The sequence below is a fragment of the Oncorhynchus mykiss genome, chromosome 18 (assembly GCF_013265735.2).
Source record: "Oncorhynchus mykiss isolate Arlee chromosome 18, USDA_OmykA_1.1, whole genome shotgun sequence".
Lineage (NCBI taxonomy): Eukaryota > Metazoa > Chordata > Actinopteri > Salmoniformes > Salmonidae > Oncorhynchus > Oncorhynchus mykiss.
This window is the reverse complement of record NC_048582.1, coordinates 9,277,758-9,299,643: the sequence shown is the minus strand read 5'-3', so window position 1 is coordinate 9,299,643 and position 21,886 is coordinate 9,277,758. Positions and strand designations below refer to the sequence as shown.

Here is a 21,886-nt window from a genome sequence, read left to right as displayed (position 1 = left end):
TTTGCAACACACACATCAACGTTTATTATAGTTACCACACAAAGTTACAAAATAGGCATTTTTCATATTTTAACATTTTTTGTTTATTTTTTTTCTGGTTTGCTTGAGGTAAACAACAATAATTGAGCAAATCATTTACAACAATCTATATGGCACAGGAAGAGAGGAGGGAAGTATGGGTTAGTCATTTTACCTAGAGGGTTAGTAAAACACAGAGAACATGGAATGTGAATGAGCAGGGTTTGAGATTTGGGTAAATTGTAAACAAATGCGCTCTGAGGAGCAGGGAGAATCGGAGAGTGACAGCTGGCAAGCCTTCTTGACTCACATCCATCCTCATTCACCAACCACAGCCAAAACCTTTGTGATGACACTCTGAAAAGGACATAGTTCTTTGATGTAAAACGTTAAAATATTATGATTTCTATCTACCTTTGAGAGAACAATAAGCCATCTCAGCTCACCCCAATAACCTGGAAACTGTTCACAAGGGAACTTTGTCAGAGGACATGTATAGAAGATGACAGAAGCACCCTCTTCCTCATCACCACCACCACAGAGAATAGCAAGAAATCAAAGGCATCATTCAAACAGGAGAGAAAGCACAAAGGACAGCTTGGTCATTCTACACCATATTGTAGAGAAAAGGTGAGGTAAGACACAGTTGATGATTGCAGATATAATTCCATGGCGCAAGGGAAGGATCATTGAGTGGGGGGGGGGTCTGTGGTACAGGCAGGTAGGCAGGTCTGGATCGAGTTGGTTTCACTGGGGCAGGGCTTTCAGGATGGCATTCACCTCCTCCGCCACAGCGGTCAGGGCAAACTCAAACTGCTCCTGTAGGGAAGATGATCATTATGTGATTTAAATTGAACAGTGAATAGATAGGTTATAATCCAATTGTGGATGTACGTTATGGTCTGATGACGCAATGCATGTCATGTTTGGGAATTTATCCACCATAGATGATATACTGTACATACATAAGGTTGTATTTATGACAGTACCTTGGTGCGCACCATCCCTGGTCTCTGGTCACGGACGTGTTCCAGGGTAGCAGCAATGTCAATCTCCTTCACTCCTGAAATAAAACTTCAATTTTAAGCCAAAAATGCCTGCAGAAAACACTCCTATACCAAAATCACACACACATTTACATACACGGAAATGGACAGTCTAATATGCTTACCCTTGGCCATGCGGTTCAGAACCATGTCAATCAGGATGTAGGTGCCAGTCCGGCCTGTACCATCACTGTGTAGGAAAACATGAACATCTTAACATTAATAATAGACCAAACAATAAACATATCAACTTACAACTGTTGTTTGCTGAGGAGGCTGGTGGGAGGAGCTATAGGAGGACGGGCTCATTGTATTGGCTGGAATGGAATCAATGGAACGGCGTTAAACACATTGTTTCCATGTGTTTGGTACCGTTCCATTGATTCCATTCTAGCCATTACAATGAGCAAGCAGTCTTCCTATAGCTCCTCCCACCAGCCCCCTCTGGTTGTTTGTTTCCTGCTGTGTTTTGTGTATGTAATGTGCAAGCTGTGCTAAGAATTCCCTCTTGTTGGACAATAAACGTCAATCTATATAACATGCATTATTTAGTCAAAACACCACCATAGATAATGGAGTGCATTCAGAGAGGAAGAGGCGAAGTGAGAGGGATAACTCGGCCCAAAATCTCTGTTCCCCAGCAGGTGGCGTTTTTTCATGGTGGTCAATGAATGTCGAATTTGGTTAACAAAAAATTTAATAGTTTATTTGTTACGTGAGGTTTATTTGATCGAATATAAGTTTTGTAATTCTTAGGTTGTTGCGTGTGTATTGATATAAGTAGAACACGTGACATCCAGGCAACTTTATATCGAAGTTGTGCCTGTGCTATGCGGGATCTTTAACCGTTTTACAATTCAACGGGATAGGGACGTCTCAAGGATCCCGGCTAGCAAATACCATTGCGGTTGTTCACACGCGTATCTGCCCTCTCATTGGCTAGAATGACATTTTTACATGTTAGTCATTTAGCAGACACTATTATCCAGAGCGATTTACAGCAGTGAGTGCATACTTTTTTTGTAACTCTGGTGTTGCAAGCGCCACACTCTACCAACTGAGCCACACGGGTCAGAAGGGTCCCACCTGTCTTGCCTCGTCCCGACTGTCTTCCATTTTTTAAAGACATTTATTTTCATTGTTAGGGCGGCCAATGAAGCATCTGGGTCAATATAGTGGAACATCAGTGCTACATTTACACTCTCTCCGACAACACCTGAACCAAGCCGCATCTGAAAGAGAATCGCGAGGTTCTGCCACCATGTGGACAAAAGTGGTATTGCAAACGTTGGTTTACCTGCAGTGTACAATGATCGGACAAGATCTGCCTCTGTAGCACTTATTCACCTTTCTGTGGAGCAGCAGGGAGAGAGGGAGATCAAATATAAGTGAATACTGAATGAATAGTGAACACTGATGGAGAACATATATATTGATCATGCTTGACAATGGCATGTCACACAAACGTCAGATAAGCTAAAATGAGGACAACACAAATCCTAGCTCGATTGCAGCCGTGTCCTAATTAATAAAAATGTTAAAGTCGCATTCCAGGCCGTTTACATTGCAGATGTTGCATTGCATCAACCAATGGTTGCGTGCCACGTCATCCGACTGTGCAGTTGGGCATCAGACTGCGTAATCACACGATGTGGCTCGCTGATCTTTTTTAAAGACCTATGCAAGCATTAGGAGATCTGGCAGCAATATAGTCGCACTGGAACGCAGCCTAGCGGTTCTAAACAAGCAGTCAGTGTGTATTCAATATGGAGGAAAACAGCCCTGTTTTGAAGCTCCACTCCAGTTTAACAATCATTATAGGATGAAAATAACTTCTAGATAAAGAGGAGCGTTCGCAGCATAGTGATGAGGAGGAGAGTCAAAAGGGTGAGAGAAATGTAGACAGAGAGAGTATAAAACAGGGAGAGAGACGAGGGAGCAAAGGGGTTAGGCGATGGACCTCCTGCTGCAGCCACACCTGTCCATGATCATTTTTGTGACTATGCAACTGGACCCAGACTACTAGCTGCAAATCACAAAGATGACACGGACAGATATGTAAAATATCATGAGCCCGCTGACCTCCATCGCAAGATAGATGTGTGAGAGCAAAGAAGAGGAGGGACAGAGGGAGAGATGTGAGGAGGGATTGAAAGGGAAAGGCTAATTAAGTAAAGACAACACACAGAGAGAGACAGAGCGAGACAGACAGAGTGTAAAAGGAAAGAGAGCAGGATGGATGAGTGAAATGACATATGTTGTATATGTTTTGGTCATCCCATCATCTAGTAGGGATCAGATGAGTAAAATGGATTTAGGATTATAAGGAGTTGTGGACAGAGAAAGGTCTGTGAAACTGACACTGTTGACGAGTGACAAAGGAATTTGAGACCAAACGAGATAGGAGCATGGTCTGGCAAAACCATAGGATGTATCATATAATAAAATCCCTTCCAAACCTCAAAATGTCAAACATTCTGTTGTCCTGTAAATCTGGGTTGTGTTCATTATAGCATGCAATGTTTTAAAGTGTTTTTCAAACGGAAAACTAAAATGAGCAGTAGTCACTCCCTGTTTCAGTCCATTCCCCCCCCCCCCCCCCCCCCCCATTTCGTGCCTAGTAAACACAACCCTGCGTTCAATGTCCATGCGGTACCTGCGGAAGTCCAGTAGGGTGCGTGTGGAGGTGGGGATGCCCTGGGCAGGCCAGCTGAGGAAGTGGAACTGGGTGAGTGTGCGGGTCTCCTGGGTCTGGACGTTCTTCAGGTAGAAGCTACGAACCAGGAAGTCATTGCACCAGATGTGCTCCGAAACCAGGTTCACCTGATGGACACACAGACCATTGTTACAGATCAGGACAGACAGACACACACACCGAGTCAGACACACACACCTCATAGATGTGGTAGAGGGAGGATCCCTCGTCAGGCCAGTAGCGATCACACTGTTTCTCTCCGTCCTCAACCAGGGCTGTCATCATCACTATCACCGTGCAGCCATTCTCCCAAACCATCTATAGAGAAACACCATCACACACACACTAGAACATGTAAACATAAGAGCTTGGAGACCAATAACATCATAATGTAATCTTCTTTCATCATCACATTGACATGTGTTGTGAGTGTTGATTTATGTGAACAAATGTCTGTACACATTATATGGTTCAAGTTAGGGTTCATTCTTAAAACATTTAGATTAAAGCAGCAGCAGCAACAAATTGGCATGTCCCTAAAGGGACAATAAAGTTTAGCATTTGAATTGTATTCATATGACACACATATGAACACTCATCCGGAGTGACTGACCTGCCAGAAGTCGGCGATGGTGTGAGACAGGGGTCCTTGGGTGGCGATGTACGTTGGCATCCGGGGGTCATGCTCAATCTAAGGGTCACAGAGGGGAAAGGTCATCATGGGTCACCTCCTGGCATCCACAATAGAGGACATTATGGACACTGGTGGTCGCCGGTGGCGACGGCTCCATTCACTGACCAGTGGCATTTACAGGGCGGGTGAGTGGATCTGCTTCCCAAATGGCACCCTATTCCCTATATAGTGCACTTCTTTTGTGCAGGGCACATAGCACTCTGGTCATAAGTAGTGCACTGGGTAGGGGACAGAGTACCATTTGGGAAGCATCAGGGGAGAGATTCCACAACTAGTGTTCCAGTTTGATCAATGGAGTGTTGGTGTCAGAGACAGCTACAGGGCCATAGGTGGGACCAGCGCCATATTCAGAAAGAGTATCAGAGTAGGAGTCCTGATATAGGATCAGTCTTTTAGATCATAATGACAGATCATATGGATTCTAGATCAGCACTTCTACCCTGAGGCCCTTTTCTAATACAGATCAGAGTGATATATAGAGAAGGCTTTAGGTGGGGTTCTATCCCTATGAGTACAAGACGTTGAAAATACATATTTTTGGTTGCAAAGACGTTAAAAAGATGTCTTTCAACCAATTTTGCTCACTGGTATGGATCTGAGTTAACTAGACAGGTACCATGGTGACAGCGGGGATCAAGATTACTTCTTACTATGGTGCTGGCGTTGATGTAGTCGGTCCTGGAGGGGTTGTTCTCCGCTTTCATCTTCACCCTGGAGTGATCATCTGCAGAGCAAAGACACAAAACAAAAACCTAGAATCACGGAGGCCGCCTGGGTGGTTTAACCTAGAATCACGGAGACCGCCTGGGTGGTTTAACCTAGAATCACGGAGGCCAGGCCACCTGGGTGGTTTAACCTAGAATCACGGAGGCCAGGCCACCTGGGTGGTTTAACCTAGAATCACGGAGGCCAGGCCACCTGGGTGGTTTAACCTAGAATCACGGAGGCCAGGCCACCTGGGTGGTTTAACCTAGAATCACGGAGGCCAGGCCACCTGGGTGGTTTAATCTAGAATCACGGGGGCCAGGCCACCTGGGTGGTTTAACCTAGAATCACAGAGGCCAGGCCACCTGGGTGGTTTAACCTAGAATCACGGAGGCCAGGCCACCTGGGTGGTTTAACCTAGAATCACGGAGGCCAGGCCACCTGGGTGGTTTAACCTAGAATCACGGAGGCCAGGCCACCTGGGTGTTTTAACCTAGAATCACGGAGGCCAGGCCACCTGGGTGGTTTAACCTAGAATCACGGAGGCCAGGCCACCTGGGTGGTTTAACCTAGAATCACGGAGGCCAGGCCACCTGGGTGGTTTAACCTAGAATCATGGAGGCCACACCTGGGTGGTTTAACCTAGAATCATGGATGCCAGGCCACCTGGGTGGTTTAACCTAGAATCATGGAGGCCAGGCCACCTGGGTGGTCTAGCTGGTGGTGTCGGCGGTCACCCTCAGCATACAGTCTGTGTGGGTTTAATCTGACCCACTGTCATTTTGACTAGATCTCCTAACTTTCCTGTCCGTTCACTCTCCTAGCCTGGTCTCAGATCGGTTGACATGAAATGTTTGGTGAGAGATTGACAAGGAGCAAAACAGCCCAAACAGCCCTGGGACCCAGGCTATCACTTTCTGTTCAACAAAAACCACCCAAGAAAATACAAAAGGGAAAATAAATCAAGGAGGAGATGTGGAAGAAAGGAGAGAAGAAGAAAGAGGAGGATGAGGGGAAGAAGAAGAACTTACAGGGCACAGAGTCAGGGCAGCGGTTCTTCTTCAGGTTGGTGTCACTCTGCGCCACAGACATGGTGCTGGGTTCAGCCTGGTAGGAACACAGGGCCTCCCACTCCTTCAGCAGACGGTCCTTATTCTTTAGGTGGTCCTCCATGTAAGCCTGTGAGTTAGGAGGACAGAGGAGGTTCTCAGTACTAGGGTGACTCTTACTTAGATAATACACTACACTCTTCCTCTGTCAATGCCTTCAACTGGATGAATCTGTCTTCTAGAGTCTGATGGTTAATGTGTATTTAATTGTCAGTACCAGACCTGGATTCAAATAGTATTTGTTTTATTTCAAATATTTTTAGGGTTTGATTGAGCCTGCCTGCAGTGCCAGGTGGGTAAGATTTGCACTTTTGGGACTAGTCCATTGGTTCCACTGCGGAAAGAAGTTAGGCAAGTTCGATCAAGCGCAGCAAAAGTATTTGATGGAAAACAAATACTATTTGAACCCAGGTTTAGTCAGAACAGCGGTAGTGAGATCTGAGGCAGAGTAGGAATAAATAAATAAATTAATGCATAGAGTAAATGTTCAGAGTGACACTGACCAGGATCATATGACCGGTGGAGATGTCCATGTTGGTCTGCGCTGGTTCCTCGCACCAGGAAGAGGTGCTGCTGTGGGAGCTCGGGCTGGGCTGGGGCGCGTCGCTGGGCTGGGGCGCATCACTGAACTGGGACGACACACTGCTCACCCTGGACGTGTCCGTACCTCCTCCACCACCTCCTCCACCACCTCCTCCACCACCTCCTCCACCACCACCACCTCCACTAGCACCCCCACCACCCCCCGCAGCTCCTGCCCCCTCCTGACGCTCGAAGAGTCCCCTGGATCCCATGTGCTGACGACACAGGTCCTGACAGAAGGAGAAGGGGACCATGACAGTCAATGGGTTTTCTACGGACACAATGTATTACTAAATCAGGGATCAATGTCCCGTGGATACAGTCACACTGGTAGTCCTGGGAAGTTGGGGTCTGCAGCATGCACAGGTCTCTTTCAATACATCTCATGTCTCAGACTAGTGAATCCTTGTGCAGGTTGAAAACTGAAGAGTGAATGTGTTCATGTTGGACTGTTTGTGAGTTGTCTTTTTAGGGAGTATTACACTGTTGACATTGGTGAAGAGAGGGCGACATAAGAAAACTAAGATATAGCGGCTGGACAAACCCATGTAAGATAAATACTTTATTGATCCCGGAGGGGAAATTTGTTTGTCAATCATATCTCATCGAGAAATGTGCTGTCTGTCTATAGTCTACAGTACTCCCACTTGACTTGGTCCTGCATGGCTGTGAGGTGTCAGTTGACGGCTGGGCCTACTTACGTGTGTGTGTGTGTGTGTGTGCCTACCTGGTACTCCTGGTGTGTAACGCTGCCTCCCTCTGGGCCCAGGCCTAGCTTCTCAGACGCCAGGCGGTTGGTGTGGCGACGCAGGCAGACGATGGTCATTGTCGCCACCAGGATCCCGCCAACACAGGCCACGCCCACCATGGTCACGAACACCCAACGGGAGCCATCTCGGACCCGGGTGGCCTGAGGTAAGCCCCGCCCATCAGTTCTCTGTCGAGAGGGGAGGTGACAGAGACAGAAAGAGAGAGAGGGAAGGAAAACAAAATTGTTAGCTGAATATCTCACTGATGAGCCAATAAAATAGCTTTTGAAAGAGTGTTTATCCTTTAGTGGAAGGATGAGACTGGTTGTTTAGAGCCCCACTAATGTCCTGCAACAGAAGAATTGATCAAAGTTATTATTATTGAGGAAGTGGATGAGAGAAAACCTGGGTGGTGTTCATTAGGGTGAAAATGTTTTGAAACAGAGTGAAAAGTCCAAATCAGAACAGAGCTATTCACGTTGCAAAACGTTTTTCTACATTGTACCCCACTGAATGCAACACAAGTACTGTTGCAGCCTGACCCCCAATCATATATTCTCTTTCATCTCTCCTTCTCCTCCCTGGTTGCCACGGTTGCCTCTCCTGCCCTCCTGACCTCTCTTTCCTCTTCAGAGGCCCCAGGAATGTGCTGAAGGATTTGGGGGTTGGGGGATAGAGCTATAGTCTGAGACATTGGGGTGGGGAGTGCTATAGTCTGACATGGGGGATTGGGGTGGGGTGGGGGGGTGGAGCTATAGTCAGAAATTGGGGTAGGGGGTGAAGGTATAGTCTGAGACATTGGGGTGAAAGGTGGAGCTATAGTCTGAGATATTTGGGGGGGGTGCTTCACCTGATAGTCTAAAGGGGCCCGAAGATGAGAGATGGAGAGAAAAGGGGGGAAGGGGAAGAAAACATAAAGGGGGAAGAACCGAATGACCGGTTTCTGGAGATGACTATTAAGATCTAGACATGAGGTGAATTTACCTAACTGACATCAGGGGATGCAGGGGTGAGGGGTGGGTGTAGGAGAGGAGACGGAGGAAGGGGGCGATTGGTGTAGGAGGGGAGGGAGGGATGGGTGTAGGAGGGGAGGGAGGGATGGGTGTAGGAGGGGAGGGAGGGATGGGTATAGGAGGGGAGGGAGGGATGGGTATAGGAGGAGAGGGAGGGAAGAAGAGGGATGGGTATAGGAGGGGAGGGAGGGAAGAAGAGAGGGAAGGGTATAGGAGGGGAGGGAGGGAAGGGTATAGGAGGGGAGGGAGGGAAGGGTATAGGAGGGGAGGGAGGGAAGAAGAGAGGGAAGGGTATAGGAGGGGAGGGAGGGAAGGGTATGGGAGGGAAGGGTATGGGAGGGAAGGGAGGGATGGGTATGGGATGGTAGGGAGGGGAGGGAGGGATGGGTATGGGAGGGAAGGGTATGGGAGGGATGGGTATGGGAGGGGAGGGAGGGGTATAGGAGGGGAGGGAGGGAAGGGTATGGGAGGGAAGGGAGGGATGGGTATGGGAGGGTAGGGAGGGATGGGTATAGGAGGGGAGGGAAGGGTGGGTATAGGAGGGGAGGGAGGGATGGGTATAGGAGGGGAGGGAGGAAAGAAGAGAGGGATGGGTATAGGAGGGAGGGGAGGGAGGGAAGGGTATAGGAGGGGAGGGAGGGAAGGGTATAGGAAGGGAGGGAAGGGTATAGGAGGGGAGGGAGGGAGGGATGGGTATAGGAGGGGAGGGAGGGAGGGATGGGTATAGGAGGGGAGGGAGGGAGGGATGGGTATAGGAGGGGAGGGAGGGAGGAAGAGATTGATTGATTTAAGGCAACAGAGAGACCAAGAGGTTGATTCAATAGAAGAGTAGCGTGATCAGTACAGTAGATAGACTCCAGATCATTCCATTACTGCAGACATTGACTTCTGACACAAGTGTCTTTCCTCAGGTTGTTGTTGCCAAAAGCGATATGCAACTTCATTCATCACTATTGTGAGTGATGCAAACAGTTAGCAAACATAAGGCCTAACAATTTTTTTTCACTAAATAAAAAAATGGAATTGACAACTAGAATTAAAGGGTTTTAAACTTAGATTACACACACTGGTACATGTGTGTGTGTATGCCCAATTTCAGACTTCCAAGAGAAATCAAATGGACATTATTGCAGAATTCTTATAATTCAAGAGGAGAGATTGCCAATGTGAAATTATTGAAAATGCAAACAAGATACAGTTACAAAGTGCACCAACACTAATTACAGTAACCAGATATAGGTCTCGTTAAATATTATAATATTGATAGACGTGTCCTCAAACAGATTAAATTCGTTAAGTGTTATTTGCTGTACGTTCTTGAATATGTTGTTAAAATCTTCATTATGATTAAATACCCAGATTAACCAAATCATAATATTTGACAACGAATCATGCGACAATCCCACACACACCACGCGGGCTGGGCATCTCGTAGATGTGCGTGCGCTATGCCGGCAGAATCTGATGAAAAGGTCTAAACTAACAGATAACATTAATGCGTAAGCAATTTACAAATGGCAACTAAATCGTAGACATATTTGAAGAGGAACTAAATATAACTATTATAGAATCAAATTAGGCCTATAAGAAATACAATTCGCGACTTGGGCCCATAATAAGAATAACTCTAGACAAATCTACCATTCAAAAGTATGAATAGCCTATTAGTAGGCTAAATATAAGCGACACTCACCCAACATCCACCTTCCGTGAAAGAAAGACGACTTGACTTTGATAGTGCACAATATAAAATAAGATTTGTCTCTTGCTTTCCATAATGCGTTTATAAAGTGGAAAATAGCGCATCATTTGATTGAATTTTGGCGGCAGTGTGACCTACTAGCTCAGGCCCAGGGACGATGTGAGACGACCAAGAGAGGAGTGGTGCGCGTGACCAATATGAATTAAAGAGACAGTCTTGTGTCTTTCGGGAGCGCGCACGTTTCATTCGACCGCAAAATACGTTTGTCATGTCAAAGGATTTTAGCCATTCTAGGTATTTCAGGCAGAGGAAAATAGTTTGACTGTGAAAATGCACAGAAGGACGCAAAGAATATTGATGATGAATGCCAATAGATTCTAATGCAAAAAGTCTCTCGCTTCCTCTCTCGCGCACACACACACACTAAATGCAGCATAACATTCTCTTACCTCACCGACACCTGTCTGCAGGATCTTCAGAGCAGTTTCAGACTCCAGAAAGTTCTTCTCTGCAACTGAGTAAATTATGAAACAAAATAAAATAGTTGCCATCTTGCAAAAAAGTAATATTCTTGCTATTATATATTTTTAAAAACACTAGAGTGGTTCAAAAATCCCTTTTATACCCCTAGCTCACTTTTTGTCCAAGTTGTGTGTGTGTGTGTGTGTGTGTGTGTAGACATTGTCTTGGTGGTTTACATAGAGCAGCGGGACATTGGGTCAATTTGACCCCGTCTGACCCCAGTAACAGGTCCACTTACCGGCTTTCTCTGCCACGTCTTCAGCACTCAGGTTCTGGCTGTTGGGGCGGACACGGAATGTCAGGGCAGGGCCCACCACACTGTAGAGAGACAGACAGGAACATTCCATCAAACTATTGATTCATATAGCTGGGGCCGGGAGAGAGAGGGGTGGTGGGATGGTGGTAGGAGCAGGATGACTGGGGGGGGGGGGGGGGGGGGGGGGCCTTTATTTTAGGTGTCACTAAGCCCCAAATTTACACTGTTATACAAGCTGTACACTCACTACTTTACATTGTAGCAAAGTGTCATTTCTTCAGTGTTGTCACATGAAAAGATATACTCAAATATTTACAAAAATGTGAGGGGTGTACTCACTTATGTGATATACTGTACATACATATACACCCCCCCCTCCACACACACACACACACACACACACACACACACACACACACACACACACACACACACACACACACACACACACACACACACACACACACACACACACACACACACACACACAGTACAGTTGAAGTCTGAAGTTACATACACTTAGGTTGGAGTCATTCAAACTCGTTTTCAACCACTCCACAAATTTCTTGTTAACAAACTATAGTTTTGGTAAGTCGGTTATGACATCTACTTTGTGCATGACACAAGTAATTTTTTCCAACAATTGTTTACAGACAGATTATTTCACTTATAATTCACTGTATCACAATTCCAGTGGGTCAGAAGTTTACATACACTAAGTTGACTGTGCCTATAAACAGCTTGGAAAATTCCAGAAAATTGTCATGGCTTTAGAAGCTTCTTATAGGCTAATGAACATAATTTGAGTCAATTGGAGGTGTACTTGTGGATGTATTTCAAGGCCTACCCTAAAACTCAGTGCCTCTTTGCTTGACATCATGGGAAAATAAAAATAAATCAGCCAAGAGCTCAGAAAAAAAAATGTGTAGACCTCCACAAGTCTAGTTCATCCTTGGGAGCAATTTCCAAACGCCTGAAGGTACCACATTCATCTGTACAAACAATAGTACGCAAGTATAAACACCATGGGACCATGCAGCCGTCATACTGCTCAGGAAGGAGACCTGTTCTGTCTCCTAGAGATGAACGTACTTTGGTGTGAAAAGTGCAAATCAATCCCAGAACAACAGCAAAGGACCTTGTGAAGATGCTGGAGGAAACAGGTACAAAAGTATCTATATCCACAGTAAAACGAGTGCTATATCAACATAACCTGAAAGGCCGCTCAGCAAGGAAGAAGCCACTGCTCCAAAACCACCATAAAAAAGCCAGACTACGGATTGCAACTGCACATGGGGACAAAGATCGTACATTTTGGAGAAATATCCTTTGGTCTGATGAAACAAAATAGAACTGTTTGGCCATAATGACCATTGTTATGTTTGGAGGACCGTGAAGCATGGGGTGGCAGCATCATGTTGTGGGAGTGCTTTGCTGCAGCAGGGACTGGTGCACTTCACAAAGTAGATGGCATCATGAGGAAAGAAAATTATGTGAATATACTGAAGCAACATCTCAAGACACACCAGCTCTGTCACACAACTTATTGTGTGAAGCTTGTGGAAGGCTACCCGAAACGTTTGACCCAAGTTAAACAATTCAAAGGCAATGCTACCAAATACTAATTGACTGTATGTAAACTTCTGACCCACCGATGAAAAAAATCTAATCTGAAATAAATCATTCTCTCTACTATTATTCTGACATTTCACATTCTTAAAATAAAGTTGTGATCCTACCTGACCTAAGACAGGGAATTTTTAGGTCTAGGACTTTTGCCCAAATGAGAAAAGGCCACAGAGAGAGCTCCACCTCGCCACCACACCCGAGTTTGAGCTCAGCAGTCAAGCAGAAGAGGAGCATGTTTTTTGTTTGTTTTTTTAACCCCTTTTTTTCTCCCCAATTTCTCCCCTGTCTTGTCTCATCGCTGCAACTCCCGTACGGGCTCGTGAGAGGCGAAGGTCGAGAGTCATGCGTCCTCCGAAACACAACCACAATGCACATCCAAACCGGAAGCCAGCCAAACCAAGGAAACACTGTACACCTGGCGACCTGGTCTGCGTGCACTGCGCCTGGCCCGCCACAGGAGACAAGGATATCCCTAATGGCCAAACCCTCCCTAACCCGGACAACGCTAGGCCAATTGTGCGCCGCCCCATGGGCCTCCCGGTCGCAGCCTGGGCTCGAACCCAGAATCTCTGGTGGCACAGAGACCACTGTGCCACCAGAGAGGCCCGGGAGAGGGAATGGAGCATGTTGATGTTGATCATAGAAGTACCTGAGCTGAGATGCCCCCTCTACACCGAGACGGCCCCCTCTACACTGAGAAGCCCCTGAGATGGCCCCTCTACACTGAGATGCCCCTGAGATGGCCCCTCTACATTGAGATGCCCCTGAGATGGCCCCTCTACACTGAGATGGCCCCTCTACACTGAGATGGCCCCTATACACTGAGATGGCCCCTATACACTGAGATCTCCTGATCCTTTAATTTGACATTTATAAGTTTATTTGACAATCGGGACGATGCACATTTATTAACATTTCTGTAAACGTGCCAGATTTAACCAGCCAACTAATTATCATCTGCTTATTAGCAATTAGCAGCCAGCTAATTGTCATCTCTCCTCATTGGACCAGTCGGCCAGTGGGCCTCTATGAGTATAGCCTACCTGATGTTGATGAAAGAGCCAGTGGAGAGTGGGATCCTCTCAGCCAGGAGCCCCAGCAGACGCACCCCGTCGTACAGACTGAGGGGGCTGCGGAGAAATACACATGCATTCATACACACGGACACACTCATACACACTCATACACACGGACACACTCATACATGCATACACACAGAGCACTGAAGAAAAAAGCAAAAGCACAAACACATATACAGTACAACTGCAAGCAAAATCACAAACACAGATACACACACCTGCAAACACAAACACACTCAAACTCTTACATACACACGCTTACATACACACGCCATATACAGTCAAAGACTCTGAGACAGACACGTAGACAGACAGACAGATATACGCTCCTACACCAACATTCCTGTGTTTATGAACATTAGGCTTAGAAGACCTTTGGTTGGTGACGATGTAGCCGTATTCCTCCTTCACATGTGTAGTCCCTCCTGGTGGTTCTTTCTTCCCCTGCGTCTCTGTTTCCACCGGGGCCTCTGGCTCCTTTACACTGGCTCCCTCTGTGGCAGGAGGGGCCCCCATGGTGGGGGGCGGGGCTGGAAGGGAGGTGGGGGCACCTAGCACAGGAGATTTGTCCACCTTGTGTGTCATGGCCCCTTCAGTGATCTGATGAGAAATAGGAGGAGGCACCAAACACCTTAACATCCGTTATAGTAGGATTTAATAAATACATGTTTCATTTGAATATTACTCCAGGATATGTCAAATAGACCACTGATTTCCTCAGATTGGGGAAGTTCTGCCACCTACTGTTTGGTAGATACAACAACAACAACAACCAGAAAGCCTAATTATTGCCATTCTACATTTACTGTAAATGCTATTAACATTGTATAAAAAAACATTTCATATCGTTAAATAAACAACACTTATAAACCCAAGAGCAATAATTGAATTTCTAGAGTTTTACTGTTTTATCTCAACTTACCTTCTTACGTGGGGCAGCACTGTTCCGGTATTTGTCTGAAAAGCAAAGAACACAGATTCTCATTATCTGACACACAGATAATAATTGTTTCAGTATCTGTAATTGTCACAGTATAATCCCACCGCAAAATGTCACATTTTTCAGTCTCATTATTGGGTCATGCCCTTTTGTATAAAGATACTGCAGGTATTCCTGCAGCGTGTTGTGGTTCACAACTTGATTTCCTTAATTATATCACGGTATCTCATTTAATGTGTATCGGAGGACGCGTGACTTTCAACCTTCATCTCTCCCGAGCCCGTACGGGAGTTGTAGCGATGAGACAAGATAGTAGCTACTAAAACAATTGGAAACCACGAAATTGGGGAGAAAAAGGGGTAAAATTATTATTTTTTTTTAAAGTTTTAGAACAACTGTTTTTCTTTATTTTTTACTATTTTCTACATTGTAGAATAATACTGAAGACATCAAAACTATAAAATAACACATCATCTAGTAACCAAAAAAAGTGTTAAACAAATCAGATTCTTCAAATAGCCGCCTTGATGACAGCTTTGCACACTCTTGGCATTCTCTCAACCAGCTTCATGAGGTAATCGCCTGGAATGCATTTCAATTAACAGGTGGGCCTTCTTAAACGTTAATTTGTGGAATTTCTTTCCTTCTAAATGCACTTGAGACAATCAGTTGTGTTGTGACAAGGTGTGGGAGGGGGAGGTGGGGGATACAGAAGATAGCCCTATTTGGTAAAAGACCAAGTCCATATTATGACAAGAACAGATCAAATAAGCAAAGAGAAACAACAGTCCATCGTTACTTTAAGACATGAAGGTCAGTCAATACAGAACATTTCAAGAACTTTTGAGGTTTCAAGTGCAGTCACAAAAACCATCAAGCCCTATGATGAAACTGACTCTCACGAGGACCGCTACAGGAAAGGAAGACCCAGAGTTACCTCTGCTGCAGAGGTTAAGTTCATTAGAGTTACCAGCCTCAGAAATAGCAGCCCAAATAAATTCTTCACAGAGTTCAAGTAACAAACACAGCTCAACATCAACTGTTCAGGGGAGACCGCATGAATAAGCCCTTCATGGTCAGATTGCTGCAAAGAAACCACTACTAAAGGACACCAATAATAAGAAGAGACTTGCTTGGGCCAAGAAACATGAGCAATGGACATTAGACCGGTGGAAATCTGTCCTTTGGTCTGGAGTCCAAATTGGAGATTTTTGGTTCCAACCGCCGTGTCTTTATGAGACGTGGTGGGGGGTGAACGGATGATCTCTGCATGTGTATTTCCCACCGTGAAGCACAGAGGAGGAGGTGTGGTGGTGCGTTGCTGGTGACACTGTCTGTGATTTATTTAGAATTCCAGGCACACTTAACCAGCATGGCTACCACAGCATTCTGCAGGGATACGCCATTTGATGCGTTGCACAACCTGTCCTCCAGGACACCTACAGCACCCGATGTCACAGGAAGGCCAAAAACATAATCAAGGACAACAACCACCCGAGCCACTGCCTGTTTACACCGCTACCATCCAGAAGGCGAGGTCAGTACAGGTGCATCAAAGCTGGGACCGAGAGACTGAAAAACAGCTTCTATCTCAAGGCCATCAGACTGTTAAACAGCCACCACTAACTCAGAGAGGCTGCTGCCTACATTGAGACCCAATCACTGGCCACTTTAATAAATGGATCACTTGTCACTTTAAACAATGCCACTTTAAGTAATGTCACTTTAATAATGTTTACATATCTTACATTACTCATCTCATATGTATATACTGTATCTTATACCATCTATTGCACCTTGCCTATGCCGCTTGGCCATCGCTCAACCATATACTTATATGTACATATTCTCATTCACCCCTTTAGATTTGTGTGTATTAGGTAGTTGTTGGGGAATTGTTAGATTTCTTGTTAGATATTACTGCGCTGTCGGAACTAGAAGCACAAGCATTTCGCTACACTCGCATTAACATCTGTTAACCATGTGTATGTGACCAATACAATTTTATTTGATCCCATCTGGTGGGACTATCATTTGTTTTTCAACAGGACAATGACCCGACACACTTTGCATCAGATGACCTGGCCTCCACAATCCCCGACCTCAACCAAATTGAGATGGTTTGGGATGAGTCGGACCTCAGAGTGAAGGAAAAGTAGCCAACAAGTGTTCAATATATGTGGGAACTCCTTCAAGACTGTTGGAAAAGGATTCCAGGTGACGCTGGTTGAGAGAATTCCAAGAGTGTACAAATCTGTCATCAAGGCAAAGGGTGGCTATTTGAAGAATCTCAAATATAAAATATATTTAGTTTTGTTTAACACTTTTTTTTGGTTACTACATGACTCCATATGTGTTATTTCATAATTTTGATGTCTTCATTATTATTCTATAATGTAGAAAATAGTAAAAATAAAGAAAAACCCTTGAATGGGTAGGTGTTCTAAAACCTTTGACCCGTAGTGTAGTGCTCTGACAGGGTTCAGCTGCATGCCTGCGCTCTGACACACCTGCTGTGTCGGTGCCCAAGTCAGTAGCACTCTCCATCTGCAGCTGTTTCAGTGCTGCAGGCAGGTTGGCCAGCTGTGGAGGGGTTAAGTCCTTCATATCGATGCCATAGTGGTCCAGGAGCAGAGACACTTTCTGCAGGGAGTCATCTGAACAAACAGACAGGGTCACACAGAGTTAGAGGTGAGAGGTCAACAGGCAGGTGATGAAAAAAGTACAGGCAGGCCAGACATTAGGCATTCAGTGTCTCAGCTACAGCAGGCAAGAACATAAAAAAAAATAATCATATAGACAGGGGAGCCGGGGGGGTTAGGACGATTCTAATGGCCTGTGACTGACAGGGGCCCTAAAACAATATTACAACATTAGGTAAAAAAACATATTAAATGATTAACCTATCATCATTAATATAATATTTTATTTACATTGTACTAATAAACTTTTTGTTTTTGGCAAAAAGTAAACATCCAGAGAGCCTCTGTATTGCCCAACCCCCCTCTATTTACATGAAATGGTTTGATCCTGCCCCCAGGACCTTTAGACAGGTCAAAATTCACAAGGCACTACAGAGGGTAGTGCGAACGGCCCATTACATCACTGGGGCCAAGCTTCCTGCCATCCAGGACCTCTATACCAGGCGGTGTCAGAGGAAGGCCCTAAAAATGGTCAAAGACTCCAGCCACCCTAGTCATAGACTGTTCTCTCTGCTACCACACGGCAAGCGTTACCTGAGTACCAAGTCTAGGACCAAGAGGCTTCTAAACAGCTTCTACCTCCAAGCCATAAGACTCTGAACATCTAGTTTAATGGCTACCCAGACTATTCGCATAAAATAATACAATTTGATTTGAAACCAAGCGCGACAGGTACTTGCTAGCAGTGAATTGTGAGTGACGAGTGCCGGTGGAGCATCATGTCTCAGTTTCCTAAAGAAAAACCTGGCTTCCAAAAACTAAAAGAAGGACAGGAGAGAGAAAAGGAGGACAGGAGAGAGAAAAGGAGGACAGGAGAGAGAAAAGGAGGACAGGAGAGAGAAAAGGAGGACAGGAGAGAGAAAAGGAGGACAGGAGAGAGAAAAGGAGGACAGGAGAGAGAAAAGGAGGACAGGAGAGAGAAAAGAAGGACAGGAGAGAGAAAAGAAGGACAGGAGAGAGAAAAGGAGGACAGGAGAGAGAAAAGGGCGACAGTATGTCACCCGATGATTCACAAAGGAAGGTGGGTGTCGTCCGTGACTGGTGGAAATGAGCCTGTTAGCTTCGTCCTTAGTGAAATAAGCTACTTTTGCTCCCCTAACATTAGTTACTTAATGTTATCTTCACAGAACATTCTGAGTGTTTACATAGGGTTAGGGTCAGGGTTAGGGGTCAGGGTTAGGGGTTAGGGTCAGGGTTAGGGTCAGGGTTAGGGGTCAGGGTTAGGGTTAGGGTCTGGGTTAGGGGTTACATTTCACTCCTTTTTTAGCCGACATTTAATCAATGCAGGCAAACTTTTAGCAAACTGTTCATACTAAATCAGTTGTCCCTGTCCCTGCCTGGTGCCAGACCCAACAGTCACAGCTTCAGACTCACCAGCCCTGTCTCCTCATCCCCATAGCCCTGAACCAGCCCTGTCTCCTCATCCCCATAGCCCTGTCTCCCCATCCCCATATCCCTGAACCAGCCCTGTCTCACCATCCCCATACCCCTGAACCAGCCCTGTCTCCCCATCCCCATAGCCCTGTCTCCCCATCCCCATACCCCTGAACCAGCCCTGTCTCACCATCCCCATACCCCTAAACCAGCCCTGTCTCCCCATCCCCATACCCCTGAACCAGCCCTGTCTCCCCATCCCCATACCCCTGAACCAGCCCTGTCTCCCCATCCCCATAGTCCTGTCTCCCCATCCCCATACCCCTGAACCAGCCCTGTCTCCCCATCCCCATACCCCTGAACCAGCCCTGTCTCCTCATCCCCATAGCCCTGAACCAGCCCTGTCTCCTCATCCCCATAGCCCTGAACCAGCCCTGTCTCCTCATCCCCATAGCCCTGAACCAGCCCTGTCTCCTCATCCCCATACCCCTGAACCAGCCCTGTCTCCCCATCCCCATAGCCCTGAACCAGCCCTGTCTCCCCATCCCCACCCCCCTGAACCAGCCCTGTCTCCCCATCCCCACCCCCCTGAACCAGCCCTGTCTCCCCATCCCCATAGCCCTGTCTCCCCACCCCCACCCCCCTGAACCAGCCCCGTCTCCCCATCCCCACCCCCCTGAACCAGCCCTGTCTCCCCATCCCCACCCTCCTGAACCAGCCCTGCCTCCCCATCCCCATAGCCCTGAACCAGTCCTGTCTCCCCATCCCCACCCCCCTGAACCAGCCCCGTCTCCCCATCCCCACCCCCCTGAACCAGCCCCGTCTCCCCATCCCCACCCCCCTGAACCAGCCCCGTCTCCCCATCCCCACCCCCCTGAACCAGCCCCGTCTCCCCATCCCCACCCCCCTGAACCAGCCCCGTCTCCCCATCCCCATAGCTCTGTCTCCCCATCCCCATACCCCTGAACCAGCCCTGTCTCCCCATAGCCCTGAACCAGTCCTGTCTCCCCATCCCCATAGCCCTGAACCAGCCCTGTCTCACCATCCCCATCCCCCTGAACCAGCCCTGTCTCCCCATCCCCATAGCCCTGAACCAGCCCTGTCTCCCCATACCCCTGAACCAGCCCTGTCTCCCCATCCCCACCCCCCTGAACCAGCCCCGTCTCCCCATCCCCACCCCCCTGAACCAGCCCCGTCTCCCCATCCCCACCCCCCTGAACCAGCCCTGCCTCCCCATCCCCATAGCTCTGTCTCCCCATCCCCATACCCCTGAACCAGCCCTGTCTCACCATCCCCAAAGCCCTGAACCAGCCCTGTCTCCCCATCCCCATACCCCTGAACCAGCCCTGTCTCCCCATCCCCATAGCCCTGAACCAGCCCTGTCTCCCCATCCCCATACCCATGAACCAGCCCTGTCTCCTCATCCCCATACGCCTGAACCAGCCCTGTCTCCCCATCCCCATACCCATGAACCAGCCCTGTCTCCTCATCCCCATACGCCTGAACCAGCCCTGTCTCCCCATCCCCATAGCCCTGAACCAGCCCTGTCTCCCCATCCCCATACCCATGAACCAGCCCTGTCTCCTCATCCCCATACCCCTGAACCAGCCCTGTCTCCCCATCCCCATAGCCCTGAACCAGCCCTGTCTCCCCATCCCCATACCCATGAACCAGCCCTGTCTCCTCATCCCCATACCCATGAACCAGCCCTGTCTCCTCATCCCCATACCCCTGAACCAGCCCTGTCTCCTCATCCCCATACCCCTGAACCAACCCTGTCTCCTCATCCCCATACCCCTGAACCAGCCCTGTCTCCCCATCCCCATAGCCCTGAACCAGCCCTGTCTCCCCATCCCCATACCCCTGAACCAGCCCTGTCTCCCCATCCCCATCCCCCTAAACCAGCCCTGTCTCCCCATCCCCATAGCCCTGAACCAGTCCTGTCTCCCCATCCCCATACCCCTGAACCAGCCCTGTCTCCCCATACCCCTGAACCAGCCCTGTCTCCCCATCCCCATACCCCTGAACCAGCCCTGTCTCACCATCCCCAAAGCCCTGAACCAGCCCTGTCTCCCCATCCCCATACCCATGAACCAGCCCTGTCTCCCCATCCCCATACGCCTGAACCAGTCCTGTCTCCTCATCCCCATAGCCCTGAACCAGCCCTACTCCCAACTGAAGGAGGTGAGCAGCATTGTGTTGAATGACATGTCAGTTGGCATAATTGCAGGTACTGAAATGCATTGAGGACAGGAATGTGATTCTCCAGTCAGGAAAAATCTCACTTGACACAGAAGACAGCCAATATCAGAGTGTTATAGAAAGAGACACAGTCTCTTAGAGATGGATGAGAGTCTCTCCTGTCTGAGGCAACACTGATTGCTACGCAAATGAATGTTGCACCTCAATTTAGCAAGAAACACAGCCGCCAGAGGAAAAGGAAGAGACTCCATGATGAGACCTCTGAAGAGGAGACAACTCAGGACAGCGCAGCAACAGTGTTTCGGGACACTGTGTTTTTTTACTGCTATGGACAACATCATAAGTGACTTGAACACGAGGTTCCACACCACTGCAAAACATTGTAGAATAATTTTCTGCTGTTCTGAAAGGTGGTCAGATTAGTGTGGGTAAAGTCCCTTCTGTGTGCCAACCACTGATCACGACGTATTCCAGAGTTCTGACACCTGAGTTTCAACATGAAGACAGACACCTGAACACTGTACAGTATATGCTGCCACTTCCCCCCTAACATGTCCCCTTGGTCTCCTGAACACTGTATATGCTGCCACTTACCCCTCTAACATGTCCCCTTGGTCTCCTGAACACTGTATATGCTGCCACTTCCCCCCTAACATGTCCCCTTGGTCTCCTGACACCTGAACACTGTATATGCTGCCACTTTCCCCCCTAACATGTCCCCTTGGTCTCCTGAACACTGTATATGCTGCCACTTCCCCCCTAACATGTCCCCTTGGTCTCCTGAACACTGTATATGCTGCCACTTTCCCCCCTAACATGTCCCCTTGGTCTCCTGACACCTGAACACTGTATATGCTGACACTGTCCCC

At 47.4% G+C, this 21,886-nt stretch overlaps 1 protein-coding gene across 1 annotated transcript in view; it reads right to left on the bottom strand.

Annotated features, from left to right (window-relative positions):
- LOC110495547 (receptor-type tyrosine-protein phosphatase-like N) overlaps positions 1-21,886 on the bottom strand; it is a 43,070-nt gene continuing 21,184 nt past the window's right edge. The window contains exons 7-22 of the mRNA XM_036951708.1: positions 17,250-17,396; positions 14,722-14,756; positions 14,173-14,399; positions 11,074-11,153; positions 10,763-10,827; positions 7,577-7,786; positions 6,771-7,079; positions 6,190-6,337; positions 5,104-5,177; positions 4,373-4,450; positions 3,958-4,077; positions 3,721-3,887; positions 2,362-2,415; positions 1,190-1,254; positions 1,008-1,081; positions 1-837 (exon numbers count right to left, since the gene is read on the bottom strand). Of these exons, the coding sequence (XP_036807603.1) occupies positions 766-837; positions 1,008-1,081; positions 1,190-1,254; positions 2,362-2,415; positions 3,721-3,887; positions 3,958-4,077; positions 4,373-4,450; positions 5,104-5,177; positions 6,190-6,337; positions 6,771-7,079; positions 7,577-7,786; positions 10,763-10,827; positions 11,074-11,153; positions 14,173-14,399; positions 14,722-14,756; positions 17,250-17,396 (1,925 nt within the window). The 3' untranslated portion in view covers positions 1-765. The remainder of the gene's footprint in view (positions 838-1,007; positions 1,082-1,189; positions 1,255-2,361; positions 2,416-3,720; positions 3,888-3,957; positions 4,078-4,372; positions 4,451-5,103; positions 5,178-6,189; positions 6,338-6,770; positions 7,080-7,576; positions 7,787-10,762; positions 10,828-11,073; positions 11,154-14,172; positions 14,400-14,721; positions 14,757-17,249; positions 17,397-21,886) is intronic.